This window comes from Anabrus simplex, chromosome 11, assembly GCF_040414725.1.
Source record: "Anabrus simplex isolate iqAnaSimp1 chromosome 11, ASM4041472v1, whole genome shotgun sequence".
NCBI lineage: Eukaryota > Metazoa > Arthropoda > Insecta > Orthoptera > Tettigoniidae > Anabrus > Anabrus simplex.
In genome coordinates this window covers 85,450,310-85,472,783 of record NC_090275.1, presented here as the reverse complement: position 1 = coordinate 85,472,783, position 22,474 = coordinate 85,450,310, and the positions used below count along the sequence as shown (strand labels likewise).

Genomic DNA, 22,474 nt, shown 5'->3' with positions numbered 1-22,474 from the left:
TTTTCCTTCCAATTATTATAAACAAAAAATGTAATACCTTTAAAACAAAGAGTGATATTTTAATGAAAAATTCAGCAAATGTTCCTCTAAATATGTACCAGTTTCTTGTAAAAGATTGTATCCCTGAGACCAAAAGTTTAATGACAGGAATTGTGTTCATGAAATATGCAGGTGTCCTTAAAACTTTTGGTAGGACCTGTAGACAGATTTTGTTCTATAAAATTGGGTTTCTAGTTTATAATATACAATGGACTTTTCCACTCTGAGCATGAGTTTAGGAAAGATAGAAAGGTTTAGAAATGAAACTGAACTATGACAGGGGAGTGTGCTGTCACCTGTTTTGTTTCTAATGGTTATGGACAAAATTGTAAAGGAGACAGGGGAATAATAATAATAATAATAATAATAATAATAATAATAATAATAATAATAATAATAATAATAATCCTGCATTCATAAACTAAATGTAAAGAAATAACCACAACTGCATTCAATCAATCAATCAATACTGATCTGCATTTAGGGCAGTCGCCCAGGTGGCAGATTCCCTATTTGTTGTTTTCCTAGCCTTTTCCTAAATGATTTCAAAGAAATTGGAAATTTATTGAACATCTCTCTTGGTAAGTTATTCCAATCCCTAACTCCCCTTCCTATAAATGAATATTTGCCCCAGTTTGTCCTCTTGAATTCCAACTTTATCTTCATATTGTGATCTTTCCTACTTTTATAAACGCCATTCAAACTTATTCGTCTACTAATGTCATTCCACGCCATCTCTCCGCTGACAGCCCGGAACATACCACTTATGTCTCAAGTATTATTACAATATTATAAGTCCACTTGAGACATACGTCAACTTCAATACGGAACCAAAATGAGAATAGTTACTTGTAACATACCACTTAGTCGAGCAGCTCTTCTTCTTTCTCTCAATTCTTCCCAACCCAAACATTGCAACATTTTTGTAACGCTACTCTTTTGTAGGAAATCGCCCAGAACAAATCGAGCTGCTTTTCTTTGGATTTTTTCCAGTTCTTGAATCAGGTAATCCTGGTGAGGGTCCCATACACTGGAACCATACTCTAGTTGGGGTCTTACCAGAGACTTATATGCCCTCTCCTTTACATCCTTACTACAACCCCTAAACACCCTCATAACCATGTGCAGAGATCTGTACCCTTTATTTACATTCCCATTTATGTGATTACCCCAATGAAGATCTTTCCTTATATTAACACCTAGATACTTACAATGATCCCCAAAAGGAACTTTCAACCCATCAACGCAGTAATTAAAACTGAGAGGCCTTTTCCTACTTGTAAAACTCACAACTCACTCATTCATTATCCTTATCATTATCACTCATTATCCTTTCCAAGTGAAATAATCGTATGTTACTGGGTTAATAGTAGCAAATCAACAATAACTTACCTTTAACATGAGAATGCGCTCATTCTCGAGCACATAATCAGCCACTATATCTATCCCAGGTTGATTCTCAGAGAGAATGACATCACGCTTTTCTCGAGCTATGATACAGCCTGCTTCATGTAGGGACGCCACAGCAGACTTCAGCAGATCTTCATTGTTCATAACACTGCTAATCACAACCACATGGTTATTCTGACCATTGGCCAACTTTCCAGGTTCTACATTGATCTCGGGTGCCACATTGGTAAAGCGAGGCTCTTCCCTTATACCAAAGACTTTAACCTCCGCCTACAAGGGGAAAAGAATCATGGGATTACTTAATAAGATACAGTGGAACCTTGATATCTTGAATCACCATGGGAGCTAAATTTTGAGATAAAGAGAATATTGTTTTTGGGCATGTATAGTGCATAATTGAATCACATGTATCTACGGGCTTATACTGAATATAGTGTTTTTAACAGTATTTAAAAAATATATAAAACAAACTCTATTTTACGGCATCACTTTAATTATAACCCTTATTATAGTAACGTTTTAGAAGACAGGATACAGTATACCGGGTGAGTCCGCTGCGCCTGACATTTTTGCTTTTAGACATCCCAACGAATGTCAGTGGGGTGATGGCCAATTTTCCTTTGCCGTATACCAAGCTACAGTCATCTTTGCAAGCACTTACTGCATCATCACTGCCCGACTTTTGCAAAAACATGTATGCGACAGGTATTTACACAATACATCAAACTGTCATACGGTTATGTAAAATGTACGTGCCAATTATAAGCTTGCGATTGGTTATGAAATTATCGCTAAAAGCGATGACATACTGATAGAAAATGTGTGCGAGTTTGTGAAGCGGGACGTAGTTTTACATCAAGTAAACTTTCTTATAAGAATAAATTGACAATTCTCAATTCCGTATTGTCAATCAATATGGAACAAAAATGAATTTTATAGCTTATGATTATGCTGCCAACCAGGCAAAGCAGAAAGCCTTCTTATTTTTAGGCTTAAAAGATAAAATAGCCAAATTAAGCAAAGATATTGATTTCATGAAACAATGTATAACCTATGTTTTGATGCCTAAATTTCTCAAAGTTAATACTAAGAAACACAGATCCTCTTTTCCAACCATGAAAATTCAAACTAGAACTAATAAAATCTGGTTACAAGATGAAATTAGATTCTCATATAAGAAGAAATATTTTCTTAATAACAGTTTAAGGGGAAGGACCCTATCCCCAGTAAAATCTGTTTAGATAATAAAATTTTGGAAAGAGTCAACGAATGTAGGATGCTAAAAGGTTTGTTTTTTCCACCTATTCAATACATATAAATTTTATAAATTAGGAATTTATTATTGATTCCACTTGAGACATGTTTCACCCTTCATTGAGGGCATCATCAGTCAAAATATCACCTCAAGGTAAAAAATCAGGTAACTGGTTAGTAGTTGATATGTACAAATTAATACAATTATTAATACAATTACAAAAATTAAGTATGGGAAATAGTTGTACAAAAGTGATGGTTGAACATATAGGTTTATAGATGAAAAGTCAGCACCAATGCCTAAAATTAACATAGTAGAGTTCGGCAGTGGTGCTCTGGAGAAACAGTTGACACAATCATAGGAAAATAAAAAGTTTAAAAATATTTACATTATAACAATTAAGGGAGAAAAGGTGTAGTGTTCGGCGTCAATGTTTGTAACCAAAAATTAATGTCAAAGGTTGGTAACTATGCAGTATTTACATTGTTCAATTGAACAGTTGAGATAAAGTTTTAAAAATATTTACATTATAACATTCAGCGTAAATGTTTGTAGTAAAAACTAATGTCAATAGTTGGTAACTATATAGTAATTATATTATCTAATTGAATAGTTGAGAATTTACAATTATATACATAATTACACAAGAGCAGCTGGTGTGCAAGGATAAAAAAATTTCAGTACCAAGTGCGTCCTGATGTTTTAGAGGTTGGAAGAAGGAATTAGCATTGACATTTCAGAAATATGTAGAGCAGTTTATTTTAGTAAAAATCACCGGGGGTAGGGAAATATTTCATAGCCAAATGAGGTTTTATAGGCATCAAGCTGAAAGTTTTCCAGTTGCAGCGCCGAGATCGGTACGGAGACTGGTCAGTGTGGATGGAGATTCATGGGTATTCGGTGCGTTTGAACGGCAACAATGGTGACAGTTATTAGTGGGTAATTGCTAATTAGGAAAATGTTGCGGGTTGAAACTTTCGCTTATTCTTTTAGTTGACTTCTGTAGCATCGAATGTGATGTGAAGACATCGGTGTGAAATGCCGGTGAGACAAATTGATATTGTTCCGTGGAATAAAGTATGGCGGACTTCGGGATGAAGTTATTGTTCTTTACTGGTCTGGTGAGATAGAATAGAGTTGCTTGTGTTGTGAACTGCTGTGGAGAGATTCGAATGTATACGGCAACTGCAGAGTCAGAGCGTTAAAGCTGGGGTGAGGCATCTTCTCATTCTGACTGTGAAGAGGAGCCGTAGTGGCACGCCATATTTGTGCCGATGTGCGCTGGGTTCCGGCGTGTTGTTGAAAGTTGTATTGTATGAAGTGGAAGTTATCTGATGTGTCGCTGAGAGGTAATTGTTGATGAGTATTGGTGGACTATGAAGGAGGTACATGCGTATTACCGACTGAGCCTCCTTCATAGTCCACCAATACTCATCAACAATTACCTCTCAGTGACACATCAGATAACTTCCACTTCATACAATACAACTTTCAACAACACGCCGGAACCCAGCGCACATCGGCACAAATATGGCGTGCCACTACGGCTCCTCTTCGCAGTCAGAATAAGAAGATGCCTCACCCCAGCTTTAACGCTCTGACTCTGCAGTTGCCGTATACATTCTAATCTCTCCACAGCAGTTCACAACACAAGCAACTCTATTCTATCTCACCAGACTAGTAAAGAACAATAACTTCATCCCGAAGTCCGCCATACTTTATTCCACGGAACAATATCAATTTGTCTCACCGGCATTTCACACCGATGCCTTCACATCACATTCGATGCTACAGAAGTCAACTAAAAGAATAAGCGAAAGTTTCAACCCGCAACATTTTCCTAATTAGCAATTACCCACTAATAACTGTCACCATTGTTGCTGTTCAAACGCACCGAATACCCATGAATCTCCATCCACACTGACCAGTCTCCGTACCAATCTCGGCGCTGCAACTGGAAAACTTTCAGCTTGATGCCTATAAAACCTCATTTGGCTATGAAATATTTCCCTACCCCCGGTGATTTTTACTAAAATAAACTGCTCTACATATTTCTGAAATGTCAATGCTAATTCCTTCTTCCAACCTCTAAAACATCAGGACGCACTTGGTACTGAAAATTTTTTATCCTTGCACACCAGCTGCTCTTGTGTAATTATGTATATAATTGTAAATTCTCAACTATTCAATTAGATAATGTAATTACTATATAGTTACCAACTATTGACATTAGTTTTTCTTACAAACATTTACGCTGAATGTTACAATGTAAATATTTTTAAAACTTTATCTCAACTGTTCAATTGAACAATGTAAATACTGTATAGTTACCAACCTTTGACATTAATTTTTGGTTACAAACATTGACGCCGAACACTACACCTTTTCTCCCTTAATTGTTATAATGTAAATATTTTTAAACTTTTTATTTTCCTATGATTGCGTCAACTGTTTCTCCAGAGCACCACTGCCGAACTCTACTATGTTAATTTTAGGCATTGGTGCTGACTTTTCATCTATAAACCTATATGTTCAACCATCACTTTTGTACAACTATTTCCCATACTTAATTTTTGTAATTGTATTAATAATTGTATTAATTTGTACATGTCAACTACTAACCAGTTACCTGACTTTTTACCTTGAGGTGATATTTTGACTGATGATGCCCTCAATGAAGGGCGAAACATGTCTCAAGTGGAATCAATAATAAATTCCTAATTTATAAAATTTATATGTATTGAATAGGTGGAAAAAACAAACCTTTTAGCATCCTGCATTCAGTATCTTCAATACGGATAACAATGATTTTTATCACTTGCAAGAGTCAACGAATTCAATTATCTGGGATACAATTTATCTTACCAAGGGGAAATTGATATCTCTGCAAAAATAACCAAATTTACCAGAACATCAGGAATTATAAATTATATCATGAAGCCATCTCTTCACAAGGCGCACAATTCCCGTCCTTGTATATCTCATAGGCAACGATGAAGCACAATGGATCTATTCACGGAAGTAATGCTAGTCTTGATAGTCTTAATGCTTCTTATGAGTGCGTATTTAAGAATACGTTTGGTAATGAAGTGTCGGATCTGGTAGACGATCTCGTCTCCGATAACCTAACTTTGGACTCCTTGCATTTGAGGTTTATAATAAGAGATCTGAAACTTGAACTCTCATCCAAAGATGAAATAATTAAAATGTTATCTATGGATCTAGAAAATGCTCTGCTGGAATTGAAGAACTTTAAACAAAATAATGTTGAAATGACGAGACAATACGAAAATGATTTTAAAGAGGTTAAATCAAAGAATGTTAGGCCTAACCGGAAACATGTTGCATTTAAAGATTCTGTAAATAATATAGTGATGCAAAACAGTTTTCAAGTGTTGGAATCTAATGATCATGAGGCAAGCATGGAACATGACTCACCTGCAGTGTCGAAAAGACAAAAAAAATCCCGTCGGCGACTGGTACATAAACAAGCCCGTACAGTAATAGTTGGGGACTCGATGATAAGGAATGTTGGACCCGAAGTTGAAGAGGGAATTGCGTACTGCTATCCAGGCATACGAGTGGGTCAACTTACAGAACATGTAAACAGTGTAAACATGTAAACATGTAAACGGTATTAAAGAAAATCCTGAAGCCCTGATAGTTCACATTGGCACAAATGACCTTCATAATTTCTCAACACCTAGTGACATAATGGCCGAAACTGATAGGCTTATTACTGCGATAAAAAGAAGGTTTCCAGCGGCAAAGCTTTGTCTCAGTGGCGTTTTATATCGGCATGATGTTGATTATCGCTATATAGATGCTGTAAACTCCACTCTTGACTGGTTATGCCGTTATGGAGATATCCTTTTTGTCGATGCAAATAGCTGGCTTAGAGGTAGTGATTTTAGAAAAGATGGGCTACACCTTAATAGAAAAGGAACCACTAAGTTTGGTAAACTTCTCAATAGAATATCTAGTAGAATGCTCTCGGGAAACTAATTAAAAATATGAGGGGGGATGCTAATCCTAGTGGCAAAAACTTAAGTGATACAGAAAATGATTTTGAAAGTATAACTTATAACAGGAATCTAATGCAAAATATAGATAGGGAATCATTTCACAGAAGTCAGATAGGCCTACACAATACTAAGAAAGCACCAAAGACTTCAATAAAAAGGTTAGTTGAACACTTTACAGGATACTATCAAAATGTAAATGGACTTTGAAGTAAACTAACTTAACTTAAAATTTCTTCATGTTTAGCTGACTATGACTTCATGGTATTAACCGAAACAAACTTAAATGATGAAATTAGTGATGTGGAACTCGGACTCGAAACGTATTCAATTTTCAGATGTGATAGGACCTGATGGTGTTTCAACTTACCTGCTCAAGTACTGCTCATTTATTTTATGTGAAGCACTCTTTTATCTGTTAAACTTATCATTAAACCAAGGTGTTTTTCCAGTGGAATGGAAGAAAGGATTTGTTAGTCCAGTTTTCAAAAATGGTGATAAAACTGACACAAAACAATATAGACCAGTTATAATTTCTTCTCATATTTCCAAAATATTTGACTCAATAATTCTTGACAAAATCACACCTCTCTTTAGAAACATCATCATTGATGAGCAGCATGGATTCTTTTCAGGAAGCTCAACCTGTAGCAACCTTCTTTTATTCTATCAGTTCCTCTTAGATGCAATAGAGAACCACTCCCAAGTGGACTGCATTTATACAGACTTCTCAAAAGCTTTTGACACTGTCGATCACGATATCTTGCTGCAAAAACTAATGGGCTACGGAATTAATGGGCCTCTCCTCTCATGGTTTGAATCATATCTGAAAAATCGCCTGCAGATTGTTAAAATAAGGAATTATTTTTCTGCGCCTATTATTGTTACCAGTGGAGTTCCTCAAGGGTCTCACCTTGAGACCTTACTTTTTACTCTCTACATAAATGACATTAAAAATATACTTAAGAATTCTAAATTGCTTTTGTTTGCCGACGATGCAAAATTTTTTATGCAAATAAATTGTCTACTTGATTACGGAGGAAATGCTGTAATTTCAGCTAGTCCATTAGCTGAGAGGTGGCAGCCCCACCAACGGTCTTACTTCCTTCAGGCTAGCAACCCGTCGGAAGAACATTTGATTGCCTTCAAGTCCTGCAAAAAGAAAAATGCAAGACCATAACGGGTCACATGGCCCAATACTTGGTTGGAAGGAAGATGAAGATGATGATTATATGAGACTCATCTCGAGATAACTAACCTTCTTTCTTATGCTCACTGGAAGACTGTGAATCTGTAACACCTACAATGCTACAAAGAGCCCAAATGTCAGTTTAACTGCATCCTGAAATATGCATTACTGCAGTAGGCCATCTATTCGAACACTTACTGTGTTAACAGACTGTTGCTCAGTCAAGCGGATTCAAACCAACCATTCTATCCTCGTCCAGCCCTGCTTTAAAACATCCACATAAGCAGCTTTAATGGAATGAATGAATAAATAAATAAATAAATAAATAAATTAATTAAATAACCCACGACATGAGGGCATTCGGATACATTGGCTCTGTGGATGATTCTTGAAGTACAAAATGCAAATAAAATTTACAGGCTCAAGTGGGATTCGAACCCACCTACCAAACGCAGCTGTATTAAGAGCACCGCACTTAACACATGACACCACGGTGACTCCAGCAATAGGTTTCCAGAAAGCCTACTAGATAGACTACTACTTCCAGTTCACAAATGCACACAGGTTTTCTATCAGTATGCCATCGCTTTTAACATTCATTTCATACCCTACAGAAAGCTCATAATTGGCACGTACTTTTTACATAACCGCATCACAGTTTGATGCATTGATGCCTGTCACATATGGTACATGTTTTTGCAAGGATAATGGTGCAGTAAGTGATTAAAGGTGATTGTAGCATGGTATTCAGCAAAAAAAGAATAGACCATAACGACACCAGTAATGTTCGGTGGGATGCCAAACAGCATAAAACGTCAGGCGCGGCTGACTCACCAGGTATACAGTAGTGAAACAAGAAACAAACCTTGGTTAAAACCTTTGGAAAAATCCATTAGTCTCTTCTGTTTCTTACTGTTAACCTTTCCTCCCTTCACATTGAAACTTCTCGTCAATACCACGCAGCCAAGATTGGTAAATGGAGCTTGTCATCCACGACTTTAGGTGTTGCATTCGTACATGACCGGTAATTAATTCACAAGTAACAAATCTCATGTCTGTTCCATATTGAAGACAACATTAAGTAAAATTCTTTCAAGAATAAAGTTTACTGTATCCATCTGTTCAATACAGTTCACAGTTTATAGTGATTAAATTGTACATGAAATACATACACTTTTTAGGTACATGTTTTGCCCTTTTTGGGCATCTTCAGCCTATAGATAATCTTAAGGTCAAGTCCAAGGCCTTGTTTGAGTTAAACATTTGAACTTAATACTATACAAAATGTTCTTATTCTAAAAAAAAAAAAATTGTGAAAAAGTTTTTCTTTAGATGCTGTGTACATAGGTTTAAAATGTGTACGTTGAATAAAACCAAAATTTGTGACATGAATACAATAAAAATTATCTACATTTAACTAAAATTGTCCAAAGCAAAAATTGGATCTTCATCAATTATTGGATGAATCATTGGGTTAATAAAGTACGTAAAAAGTATGTTCATCCAAAGGTGCTTTTTAATCACCTATGTCATACATTTGGCAGCAACAAACTGGAACTGTGGTATGTTGTCAATCATGCAAAGCTTGAATATCCCATGTGGAAAGAAGCAAGGTTGGACGATACTATTTTTTAAGGAATTTAGTATAATTATGGGTTAAACGTTGTGTGTGTTGAAATTATGTTGACAAATATCCTTCATAAGCAGCTGCTCCTCTAACAAAATGCGTACTAGATTTTTTATGCCATTCTTATTAGAGTACTGTTCTCATTGATTCATTGTTCTACCTTGGAATGGTTTATGAATATTGTCTGTAATTGAATAAAAAGAAAAATAAATTTAGAATGACGAATGTTAAAGCCCTCATTGATAATTTTAAAGATAAAAGTACAATGCCCCATCATTTTGGTCAAATTTAGTTGGATCCACCTGTTCCGGTTGCGTCTGATCGACTAACCTTTCTACTTCTAGTGAAGTACTGATGCGGTAACAGAGGGGTGGAGTGTAGACGGGGAAGGGGAGTGGGTTGTACTTTGTGCACCTGTATTACTGCTAGAGAGGTGTTACCTGAAATGGTGTGGGCGGGCCTAACATTAGGCATGGTAAATGGAACATTTGAGTGCTGTGATTGAAAAATAGTTTAACCCAGCATTACTTATTAGGTCTTTATACGAGCGCCGTTACTCGCTAGTGAGCGCCGCGCTCACCTTTATGTTTAAAGACTATAATATGCCCACATAAAGACTGAGCTATTTTTAATATGTCAATTTGAGATATTTATTTAGGAACACGGCCAAGGGGAGTGCTAAGGAGTCAACCTTTGCATTCAAGAGATGCGTGAGTTTGAACCCCACCGTCGGCTGTCCTGAGAATGATTTCCTGCTTACACTTCCAGGCATAAGCAGGGACAGTTTCTATTCATAGGCCAGAGCCTATTTCATTCAACAACATTTTGAACGGAGAAATCTTTTCTCCTTTAGCAGGTTAGCAAACTTGATTTGCTAACTCGGCGGGGCCACACAGTTTGGTCTGCCACTGCTAAGCAGAGTCCTGGAGGGGCGTGCCATTCCAGCTGATGAGTCCAAATGGCACGTCTGGACGAAACTCTGCTTTATGCACACGGCCTAACCACCCAAAAGCTGGTTCTATTGCTGTGATTATAAGATCTGCGGCTGTGAAAGCCTTTTTTGATGCTGTATCTCCAATGGGGGAGCGTTTTTTGAACGGAGAAATCTTTTCTCCTTTAGCAGGTTAGCAAACTTGATTTGCTAACTCGGCGGGGCCACACAGTTTGGTCTGCCACTGCTAAGCAGAGTCCTGGAGGGGCGTGCCATTCCAGCTGATGAGTCCAAATGGCACGTCTGGACGAAACTCTGCTTTATGCACACGGCCTAACCACCCAAAAGCTGGTTCTATTGCTGTGATTATAAGATCTGCGGCTGTGAAAGCCTTTTTTGATGCTGTATCTCCAATGGGGGAGCGTTTTTTGAACGGAGAAATCTTTTCTCCTTTAGCAGGTTAGCAAACTTGATTTGCTAACTCGGCGGGGCCACACAGTTTGGTCTGCCACTGCTAAGCAGAGTCCTGGAGGGGCGTGCCATTCCAGCTGATGAGTCCAAATGGCACGTCTGGACGAAACTCTGCTTTATGCACACGGCCTAACCACCCAAAAGCTGGTTCTATTGCTGTGATTATAACATTCATTTCATTTTCATTAGCTCCTCAACAGAGGTTGGCATCCAGCTGTAAAACAAGCAAGCATCTCACCTCATTCCTGACCCCATAACAAGAAATGGTACGGCGGGGTAAACAATTTATTTCGAAGATGAATGCTTAATTTTTTAAATATTTTTTTTTCCATTTGCTTTATGTGCACTGACACAGATAGTTCCTATGGCGATGATGGGATAGAAAAGGCCTAGGAATGGAAAGGAAGTGGTAGTGGCCTTAATTAAGGTAGTGTGAAAATGGAAAACCACGGATAAACATCCTCAGAGCTGCCAATAGTGGGGTTCAAACCCACTATCTCCCGGATGCAAGCTCACAGCTGCGCACCCCTAACCGCATGGCCAACTCATCCGGTATGCTTAAATTTAAACAAATAACTATTTATTTAAGGACACAAATACTTAAATTTAAATAAATGTGAGATAGGAGTATCATTAGTATAAACTAAATAATGCAAACATATAATCCTGCATAATAAGAAATTAAAATTTTACACAGTCAGTCATCCCTTCTGTTGCTTTCAGCATCTTTCCTGGAACACTTCGCAAATTTTGTCTCCAGTTCACACATTTGAAGCGGGACTATGGAGGTCCCAGTTGGTAATTCCTTCCTTTCCTAAAACAAATGTAATACGGCCTTCAATCAATGCTAGTGCCTCTTCTTCCTCAGAACTTTCAGACACTCTGTTTCAGAGTTATGATCTCTTTTGTAAACCCCTTTTGTTCATTACTATCACTTTTGTTGTTCAGGTCTACTTCTTCCACCGTTTCACCCAAATACGATGGTATCTCATCAGTGGATGCCATTGTGACTTGTATAAATTCACTAACAACAGTCACAGTATAAGCATTTCACATTAAACGCAAGCATAAGACAAACCTTTACTTATAAGAATGCGTGCAATATGAGTAGCACTGTTACTCGCTACTGAGCGCACGGCTCACCAAACATGCACTGTTACACCTAATACGCTGGCTAGTGCATACCGTGGAGGCCACTGTGTAGGCTAATTGTAGCCACCGTGAGAAATAAGAGAGTTCGGGAGATGGTAAATGAGGTACCCTTACAGGAAAAGATAGAAAAATCACGGCTGCAGTGGTATGGACATGTTACGAGAATGGGAGAAGAAAGGATACCAAGAAAGATTCTAGAAATGGAGTTGAAGAGAAGGAGACCTAGAGGAAGACCGAGATGCAGATGGCTGAAAGGTGTAAAGAAGAGCACTGAGGCATGATGAGGGAACTGGATGACAGTGAGAGAAGAGAAGTCATGGATGGACAGAAATCAATGGACAGGCTTATGTTCCAAGCAGACCTAGACTGTGGTTGGAAAATGCTCCAAATGATGATGATGATGATGATAATGATATAAGAGAAGGAGGTTTCTTCTGCTCTTTAATTATGGATGGAAAATATTTAGAATCCCAGAGGTTGAAAAGTCAATGATGACATATTTAAAGGCATCCATGTATGCACTGATACTTTCTTGTACCATAGGTTCAAACCTTTCTTTATTTTAGGGGATGGTTGCCCAGTTGTACTTCCTCTTAAACAATAATCACCATCACCAATCACCATCCATTAATTTATTGGAAAATGATCCAAAACACAGGTCCCATTTCTCTGGCTTTAGAAATGTGATATTACACATTCTTCCGTCCTCATGTACTTTTGGATGGAAAACGTTTTGAAACCAGCACACAAAAGGCAGCCTACAAGAATGCACTATGAGTATGGGGAAGATTTATTTTTTATTATTTTTGCTATTTGCTTTAGGTCGCACCAACAAAGATAGGTCTTATGGCGATGATGGGATAGGAAAGGCCTAGGAATAGGAAGGAAGCGGCCATGGCCTTAATTAAGGTACAGCCCAAGCATTTGCCTGGTGTGAAAATGGGAAACCATGGAAAACCACCTTCAGGGCTGCTGACAGGAGGGTTCGAACCCACTATCTCCCAGATGCAAACTCACAGCCACGTGCCTCTAACCACACGGCCAACTCGCCCGGTGGGGGTGGGGAGATTTAGTAATGGCCTTCATGGACATAGAGAAAGCATATGACACTGTCCTTAGATCTGGAAAGCTATGAGATTAGGAGTGCGTAAAAAAGTGCGATCAAAAGTAACAAGTAAGTCTTTCACACCACAAAAGTCATAACTTCTCTGTGTTGCCATTTCATACTCGAATTGGGACCAGTCCAAATTCCATCTGGGATCTCTTTTTGCAATTTGTTAATGAATTTAACATAATTTTTAGCCACTCATATACATGCATAGACCCGGAGGCCCCGGGTTCAATTCCTGGCAAGGTCAGGGGTTTTTACCTGGAGCTAAGGGCTGGTTCGAGGTCCACTCAGCCTACGTGATTAGAATTGAGGAGCTATCTGATGGTGTGGTAGCGGCCCGGGTCTAGGAAGCCAAGAATAACGGCTGAGAGGATTCATCGTGCTGACCACACGACACCTCGTAATCTGCAGGCCTTCGCGCTGAGCAGCAGTTGCTTGGTAGGCCAAGGCCCTTCGAGGGCTGTAGTGTCACGAGGTTTGGTTTGGTTTTATATACATGCATAGAGCAGGATTTAAGAATATTTAAAAGAATTAACAAAGGTAGTCACATGAACACAACAGAAAATATGTTCATTTTTCTAGATCAATTTTCTAATAATAGTCCCTTTCTTTTAGCACTGTTAGGCATCAACAAAGAAACTTTTCTAAGAAAAAAAGGAACTTCCCCTCCTTAACAAACAGAGTGCCTCTCCTCCACCCCCTTCTATCCCTACCAATGCCCTTCTCCCCTACTACGCAAACAAGTCCTGTGACCATGCACAGACACAACACAAGTCAGCTGCTGGAAGGAAGCAAGGAGTGAGTACATTTAAAATCCAACCACGACACAACAATTTGACTGCTATCATATTACGTTTTATCACACTTCTTTTTTCTCATTTTTCCACATTTCAGACAATATAGACGTGCACAGTATTTCTTATCCTCTTTCAAGAAATACACGGTCCAAATCTGTCATATGGCAACACAAGAAATCCCCTTCGCTTCACAGCAAGTAAGACTGTTGATAAATCCCAAATTTTTATAATGGTTTTTACACAAGATCTAAAAAAAAAAAAAAAAAAAAAAACTGTAAGTTGTTTGAAAGAAGTCATTCTAATGTTGAAGACTAGTATGAAGAATACATAGCAACCTGTAACAAGTGTAACTTTATTAGCAACAATTTACTTTAAAAACATTTTTACAAAGATGTTTTTAAATGAAGTGTTTGTTAATTGTATAGTGTTTTAAGACCTATTCTTTATGTTAATTTTAATTTGTACAAAGGGAATGCGGCTGGTGATGTCCACATAAGGACAAAACATATCTTGTTAAAACTTGAGATTATAGAAATAAAATAATTAAAGGATTATTTGCTGTAGTGAAAAGGTGGATCTTTAGCATAATTTTCTTATTAAAATATACCCTTCACTGTACCATTCAACACAAAATACATTTCTAACTTCTGAATGGAATGGAAAATACAAGCACAAACAGGCTCAGTGTGCTATTCCACTGTCTCACTGCTAACTGGCAAACAAAACATTAGCATTTCTGAGGCTACTCCCCAAAGGTGCAAGTTATCCTGTGAAGAATTCAAGGCCTTTACTCGTTATTACGCAAATAAGGCGAGGGCTCTAACCCGAGTTCAAAATCACGTTCTATGCACAAGAGATAACAAATAACATTTTCAGAGCTAGGTAAAATGTGATTGTACTAAGCGATGTATGCATGTATGTTCAGTCCTCAGCCCTAAGGCTGGTTGGATCCTCAATAGCTCCGCCATCAGCTGTCACAGATGGCCTAGGCATCACTGAAGAGGTGTACTAGGGAAATGAGGAGTGAGGTAGTTAGTTTCCCGTTGCTTTCCTCACCAAACCAGAAGATACTATTACATATCAGGCTGCCAAGCCCACTGAAATGGATGCATAAACCAACCCTATGAGCAACATTTTCACGCCATTCATAGCAGGGAGTGGCAGCATAAGGAATGGCATTACTAGCATTGCTCGTACCTCAGTCACTTTCATCTTGTTAAAGCCAAGGATAAGACTGAGACAGATCAATGAAAGTAACAAAATTGCTCTAGCCTATACCAGAAAAAACAGTGCACGGTAAACACTAGGTCCCACCAGCAACAGCTAAGCAATAATAGCAAAAATTTGTGATGCGATAAGCGAGGTATTTTTATATGGATTTAATACGATGAGAAACGGGACTTTGAATTTATGACGTGCTAGGTGGGGAAAAAAGTGTACATGAGGAACACAGTAACCAGGTTTCCCAGCTGTCTAGCTACAGAAGAAGAGGAAATACTCCCTTAGAACCAGATGAGTCTGATACATGCAAGTCCACATACAGCCAGGTAGAAGAAGAGACCACCTCTACACTATTTTACGTACTTACCTGCATTAGAGGCAAATTTCCAACAACGTCAAGTAAAAGAGGAGACAGGAGATCTAACTCTTCATCTGGGAGCTCAGCAATGTTCAGCCTCATTATTCCAGAGTTCTCTATCAACACTTGTACAAATATTGTTAGGGCATCCCTCAGACTGTACACTGGTGTGTCAGAAGAGCTGTAGGGCACAAACTGATGACTCTCCAACACAGGCTCACCCAGTGGCTTCCGACGAGCAATGGGGCTTGCTCTTACACCACGAACCTCAACTCCTGCAGCTTTGTAAACTCCAAGAAGTTTGTTGATAGAGACAGGGATAACTGAAACTATTAAGGGAAATACTGAATGCAGTATCAGTTACAATGTACACTCAAAGACAAAAATAATATTTTTAGGTTTCCTCATCATATAAATGTAACTCTGGCAGGCACATTCTACACCAGAGATGCTCAGCTGGGCGCCTGTTGAGGCTAGCCCAATGTGGCCGGGCTGGCATGACGTAAATGCAGGCAACTTATGTAGCAAATATATATCACGCTTTGCAGGGGAGGGAGGGAGAGAGTATTGACATTCAATTGTGATTACAAAGCTCTCCTCCACTACTCAGCAAAGTGCTGATTGGGGTACAGTATTTAAAGTAAAGCTGTTATAATTACAAAACAAACAAAAAACAGACCGTTTCAAGATATTCCGGATTAGTTTATACTGTGCTTGATATAAACAGTCAGTTTTATTTCCTTATATGTATTCTTTCAAAGAAAACTGACACGTTATAATATTTTTGTTAGAATCTACATAGGTACAGGGTTTAAGCCTACAAGTTACAATTTACAATTCCTTGGATGGGCAAGACAGTATTTCCATTTTTTTTAAAGATAAAATTCCTGTTATTCATTAAGCAAATGTAATATAATTACATAATTCAAAAAGTTTACTGCTTGATTATGCACAGTGTTGTAGTGTTCTGTGACTTTTCCTGTTCACTGAATATCTGAAAATAGTATTTAAAATTTAATAGGCGTCCGATGATAATAGCTAGCCTCTAAATGGCAAGAGGGAGTTGGTGTTTTTTTTTTGCTATTGGTTTTACGTCGCACCGGCACCGATAGGTCTTATGGCGACAATGGGATAGGAAAGGGAAGAAAGCCAACAGTGGGGTTCGAACCTACTATCTCCCGAATACTGGATACTGGCCGCACTTAAGCGACTGCAGCTATCGAGCTCCGTAAGAGGAAGTTTCATCACTAGTGAGGACAATAGATATTTACTATCAAAGATTAAAGTACAACAACAATGTAAATATATCTACCAGATAGATGTACAGTATGCCTTCAAATAAATAACCTAACTGATATTATTCCCGGTGAACATGATTGGATTGTTGGCGAGTTTAACAGATAATTTAAACCTGAAGAACCACAAGCCACAGCTTATCCACCTTAACTCCGTATTATACTAGACCTGTTTATAAAGCACCTCTTAAAATTTAATAACCGGGCGTGTTGGCCGTGTGCGTAGAGGCGCGCAGCTGTGAGCTTGCATCCGGGAGATAGTAGGTTCAAATCCCACTATCGGCAGCCCTGAAAATGGTTTTCCGTGGTTTCCCATTTTCACACAAGGCAAATGCCGGGGCTGTACCTTAATTATGGCCACAGCTGCTTCCTTCCAACTCCTAGGCCTTTCCTATCCCATCGTCACCATAAGACCTATCTGTGTCGGTGCGACGTAAAGCCCATAGCAAAAAAAAAAAAAAAAAAAAAAAATTAATAGAGAAAATTGTACAATTCATTATGTACGTTATAAAAATATTTGAGCTTATAGGCGTAACTCTTTACTGAATCCGGCCAAAATACATAAACTGCAATGAACATAAATAACTAATTTCTTAGAATGTAAATTGAAAATGACGTGGATTTCTGCCCTCTTTCTTTCATTATTTTCTAACTCCATTTTAAACTCGGCGTATCGCCACAGTGAACGAAAGTGACTGCGAGAACTTTGCCCGAACTTCACGGTCTGTGAAGTAGCCACTGTGGTTGACAGCATATGCTCATAGCCTGCCTGCGCGCCCGCCCATGAGACCGAATGCCCAGCATGAGCACCTCTGTTCTACACGGACAGGACCTTCTTTTGAAAGTGAGGCGCTTGTCTATGCATAAACAAATAGGTATGGTGGGGTTTTGGATAGATGGACAGATATTTCATGGCAAAGTTAGGGCTCAAGGCTCTCTCTTACACTTAACTGCTTCATTTAGGATATACAACATTAAAATTACACAGTTGAAAAAAAAATGATTAAAATAACAACCCTGAGAAAATTTAACATTATAAAAATATTAACAGTAAAAGTAGAGATAGTAACTGACCAGTGTGGTTTCAGACCACAGAGGGGCTGTCACGATCAGATTTTCAGTATGCGCCAGGTAACTGAAAAATTCTATGAGAGGAATAGAAAGCTACATTTATGTTTTGTAGATCTGGAGAAGGCATATGACAGAGTACCGAAGGAATAAAGGGGACTGTGGGATTAAAGGTAGATTATTAAAAGCAATCAAAGGTATTTATGTTGACAATTACGCTGCAGTGAAAATTTATGCCAGCATGAGTTCTTGGTTCATTTAATCTTTCACCTTTGTTTTTCATAGTTTATATGGATCATCTACTTAAAGGTAGGGATACAGTTAGGAAGAAATGTAGTAAGTAGCTTGGTCTATGCCAATGACTTGATCTTAATGGCAGAATGTGCTGAAAGCTTGCATTTTTTTTTTTTTCCACCAACACAAATGTGTCTTGTGGCGCCAATGGAATAGGAAAGGCCTAGGAATGGAAAAGAAGCAGCCGTGGCCTTTATTAACGTACAACCCCAGCATTTTCCTGGTGTGAAAATGGGAAACCACGGAAAACCATCTTCACGGCTGCCGACATAGGGTTCGAACCCACTATCTCCCGATTACTGGATACTGGCCACACGTAGCTTGCAAAATAATATCTTGGAATGTCCAAATAAGTGCAGGAGTATGATATGAAAATTAGCCCTTCCAAGATTAAAGTCACGTCAGTAGGAGAAGGGGGTACGAAGAGAACTGCAGGTCAGGTTGGGAATACAAAACTGGAACAGGTAGATCATTCCAAGTATTTAGAATGTGTACTCTCCCAGGATGGTAGTATAGTTAGTGAAACTGACACAAGGTGCAGCAAAGCTAATGCAGTTAGCTCGCAGTTGCAACCAACAGTATTCTTCAACAGTCTTTGAATACGGATCATTATGAAAATTGTAGCTTATGAGAACAGTATTCTGTAACTAGGAAGTCAGCTCCCAGACGAAAACATCTTTACATTGGTCTGTTTTCAGACCAACTTTGCTTTATGGGAGTGAAAGCTGGATGAACTCAGGATATCTTATTCATAAGTTACAAGTAACAGACATGAAAGTAGCGAGAATGATCACTGGTACAAACAGGATGGATCATAGGTAGGAGGGTACTCAGAATGAGGAGATAACCGAGCAAGTTGGCTGTGCGGTTCGGCTAATGCTGTTTGAACTTGCATTTGGGAGATAGTGGGTTTGAATCCCACCATCGGCAGGTCTGAAGATGGTTTTCTGTGGTTTCCAGTTTTCACACTGGGCAAATGCTGGGGCTGTAGAGTAATTAAAGCCATGGCCAGTACCTTCCCAAACTTAATCCTTTCCCATCCTTCCATTGCCAAAAACCCTCAAGGTATTAGTGTGGTTAAACAAGTAGCATTAACCCTAAACCGGGCGCGCTGGTGAATTTCATTCACCAACCTGCGTATTCCATCTGTAGTTTTTAGCTCCTAAGAGCTACAGCTGTCACGCTGCTAGGACCTTCTGGAGAAGTCTTATCAATACTCTCAGTGTAGCGGTATCTGTTCAGGAAGTTGTACATGTCATGCTATTTGACCTTGACTCACATGTGCCGTCATTTGGTGAACTTTCTTCATCATGCGCCCGGAAATGTAAGAAAATTGTACCTTAAACATTCTTGGAGTTACATTATTTTAAAATGCAGACTATAGAGGAAACAAAAGTAACTATCTATTTTTATTGTAGGGCGAAGTTTGTTAAGGATGAAGACATACAAATGCTGTTACAGGAATTATCTGATGAGGAGGAAGGATCTGAGGGAGCTGAAGTTTGTGATTTTTCTGATGGTGAAGATGAAGTGGTAAATTATTCAGACATTGATCATGACAGTGAGAGTGAACAAGAAAGTAATGTACGCATACTTGATAGCTATGAACACGAGGAATTAGAGAGGGATTTTTTCTTAGGGAAAGATGAAACAATGTGGTGCACCACTAGCTTTTCCAGGGCTACCTCTAGGATTAAATAAAAAAATGTGATAACAATATTCCCTTGTCCACAAGGAGATGAGAAAACAGTGTCGTGTGAAATGGATGCTTTCTTACACATAACTGATTCTGAAATGATTGATGAAATAGTTTCTTTTACTAACATTTATATTGCAAGGCATTGCCAAGAAGTGACTTACAGCCATGAGTGAGATGCTAAACCTACTTGCCATGAAGAAATAATTGCTTTGATTGGTTTATTGTTCCTCACTGGTTTGAAAGTTGAACAGTACACATCTGTGGATGAAATCTGGACGAAAGATGGAATTGGAATGGGAATAGCAAGAGCCTGCATTTCGTCAAAGGGGTTTCTATTTTTATTATGGAATCTTTGTTTTGATGACAAAACTACTTGTAACAATCGCCTGTGAATAAACTAGCAGCAGTTTGCACATTGCTGGATTCCTTTGTAGTGAACTGTAAAAAGAGCTAGGCCTACACACCAAGTGAATTTGTAATGATAGATGAGAAGCTAGTGCCTTTTTGAGGGAGATGTGCATTTATATAGTGTATGCCAAATAAGCCAGCAAAGAATGGGTTAAAACTCTACGCCCTGAATGATGCTAAAACTTTTTATACTTCATCGCTTGAGTTATATTGTAGCAAGCAACCTCCTGGCTCCTATGAACTCTCTAATAAACCATATGATATAGTGAAACGTCTAATAGACCGCGTTGTGATGGTACATATACCACACCCTCGCACTGTATGTAGAAGTTAGAGATATTATTGTCAGTATTCCATTTATTATTATTATTATTATTATTATTATTATTATTATTATTATTATTATTATTATTATTATCAGTATTTCATTTGTATATTTTGTCATTAGTCTGTGTAAGCTGGAAGGTAACCATATATGTAGTATGAGTAATTTGTTTTGCATGAGTGGGAAAACATTTCTATCTTGGACTCTGGTAATTCGTATGACTCATGCGGGCATCCCAGTGTCCGATGAGATGTGTTTGTTGAGGTTGTTGTACTAGGAAAGTTCTATGAGTCATATGATATACCCCAGCATTTGTTTTTTGTCTTGGGAGCATGAAGAAGTTCAGGGCAACCCTGAATGATAGATCACTCATGATTGGCTAGCAAGGACCAATCCAGATGTATTATGTGAGAGGAAGGGGAATGCTGATGCCTATAAAGGTTGATCAAACGGCGGGAACACACTCGGTACGGACAAGAAGGAGTACTGACACACTGTACGAGAAGGAAGTAAAGCGGACAGACTGTATGAGAAGGAAGTAGTGCTGATATACAGTATTCGAGTGACACGGCTACAATGGACTGGACTTCAAACGTTTGTGGAATGTAATCTTGTTATGTTCGTGGAAAGTGACTGATCAACAAATTGTGGAGGGTGTACGCATTAAGTGTTGTAGTACTTGTGGAGGTCTGGCATTATATGTTGGTGAAAGCTATCTCAGACTTTCCATAATTTATGTTGAGGATCGACAGGCGTGTGTTTCTCAAATGTATAATATCTTACCACAAGTGTTAAAATATGTGAACACAGTATTACAAGGTACAGTATCTGTGTGATGTGATAACTGCTGATTATGAGAATCGGCAAGTAGTATTGATACAGAGACAGTGAAGGGTATTTATCTACATATATGTACATTGTTCATTGGACTATCTACAAATGGTAGTTTAGTTCTCACTTTCGTTTTCCCACTGTTTTCATTGTTGTTGTTGTAAATATGGAGTCTTCCAGCAATATTTTATGTGTGTATTATATGTTTAATTTTGTGTGTTGATAAGGTGCTCATGCACGGATTTTGTTAAGAATATAGTTAGCTATTTTAGAATCAGTGGAGTTATTGATGAACCTAGGTGCAGTTCCTACCTATTTAGTCATTTTCAGGAGGTTAGGTAAGGCCTGCAGCAGATGTACCAGTACGCAGCATTATGTACACGCCCTGGGATATAAAGTTTATCATGCTCTATCAAAATTCGAGGGATCCATTCTGGTGAACTCTGCCGCCCATACTACGGACATTTTGGTTAATTATTTTTATTAATTTAATTTATTTTAAAGTATTTTATGTTAATTTTATATATTTTTATTTATGATATATTTTATGATATTTTATTATTATTTATTGGTAGTCATCAAAAGTTACAATGTGAAGGGACAAAATCGTAATCTAACAATCGACAACTGGTATACCAGCTATGAACTAGTCCTTGATCTTTTAGAAGATAAAATAGTGTGTATAGACACTCTCAGGAAGAATAAAAGAGAAATTCCCCAGCAGTTTCTTCCTCATAAAGATAGGCCAGTTAGTTCAACAATGTTTGGGTTTCAGTATGAAATCATGCTCATTTCGCATGTTCCTAAAAGGAATAAAGCAGTTACCTTACTTTCTTCTATGCACGATGAACCCTCTGTGGATCCCAAGAGTTCAAAACCCCACGCTATATTGGATTATAATCTAACTAAAGGCAGAGATGATACTTCCGACCAAATGGAAGTGGTCCGGAAAACCCCACGGTGGACCATGT

The 22,474-nt window shown here is 38.2% G+C and overlaps 1 protein-coding gene across 1 annotated transcript in view; it reads right to left on the bottom strand.

The window, feature by feature from the left end:
- The window catches only part of LOC136883438 (fatty acid synthase), a 560,183-nt gene that overhangs the window by 240,613 nt on the left and 297,096 nt on the right, over positions 1-22,474 (bottom strand). Inside the window, exons 19-20 of the mRNA XM_067155718.2 lie at positions 15,593-15,912; positions 1,432-1,719 (exon numbers count right to left, since the gene is read on the bottom strand). Coding sequence (XP_067011819.2) covers positions 1,432-1,719; positions 15,593-15,912 — 608 coding nt within the window. The remainder of the gene's footprint in view (positions 1-1,431; positions 1,720-15,592; positions 15,913-22,474) is intronic.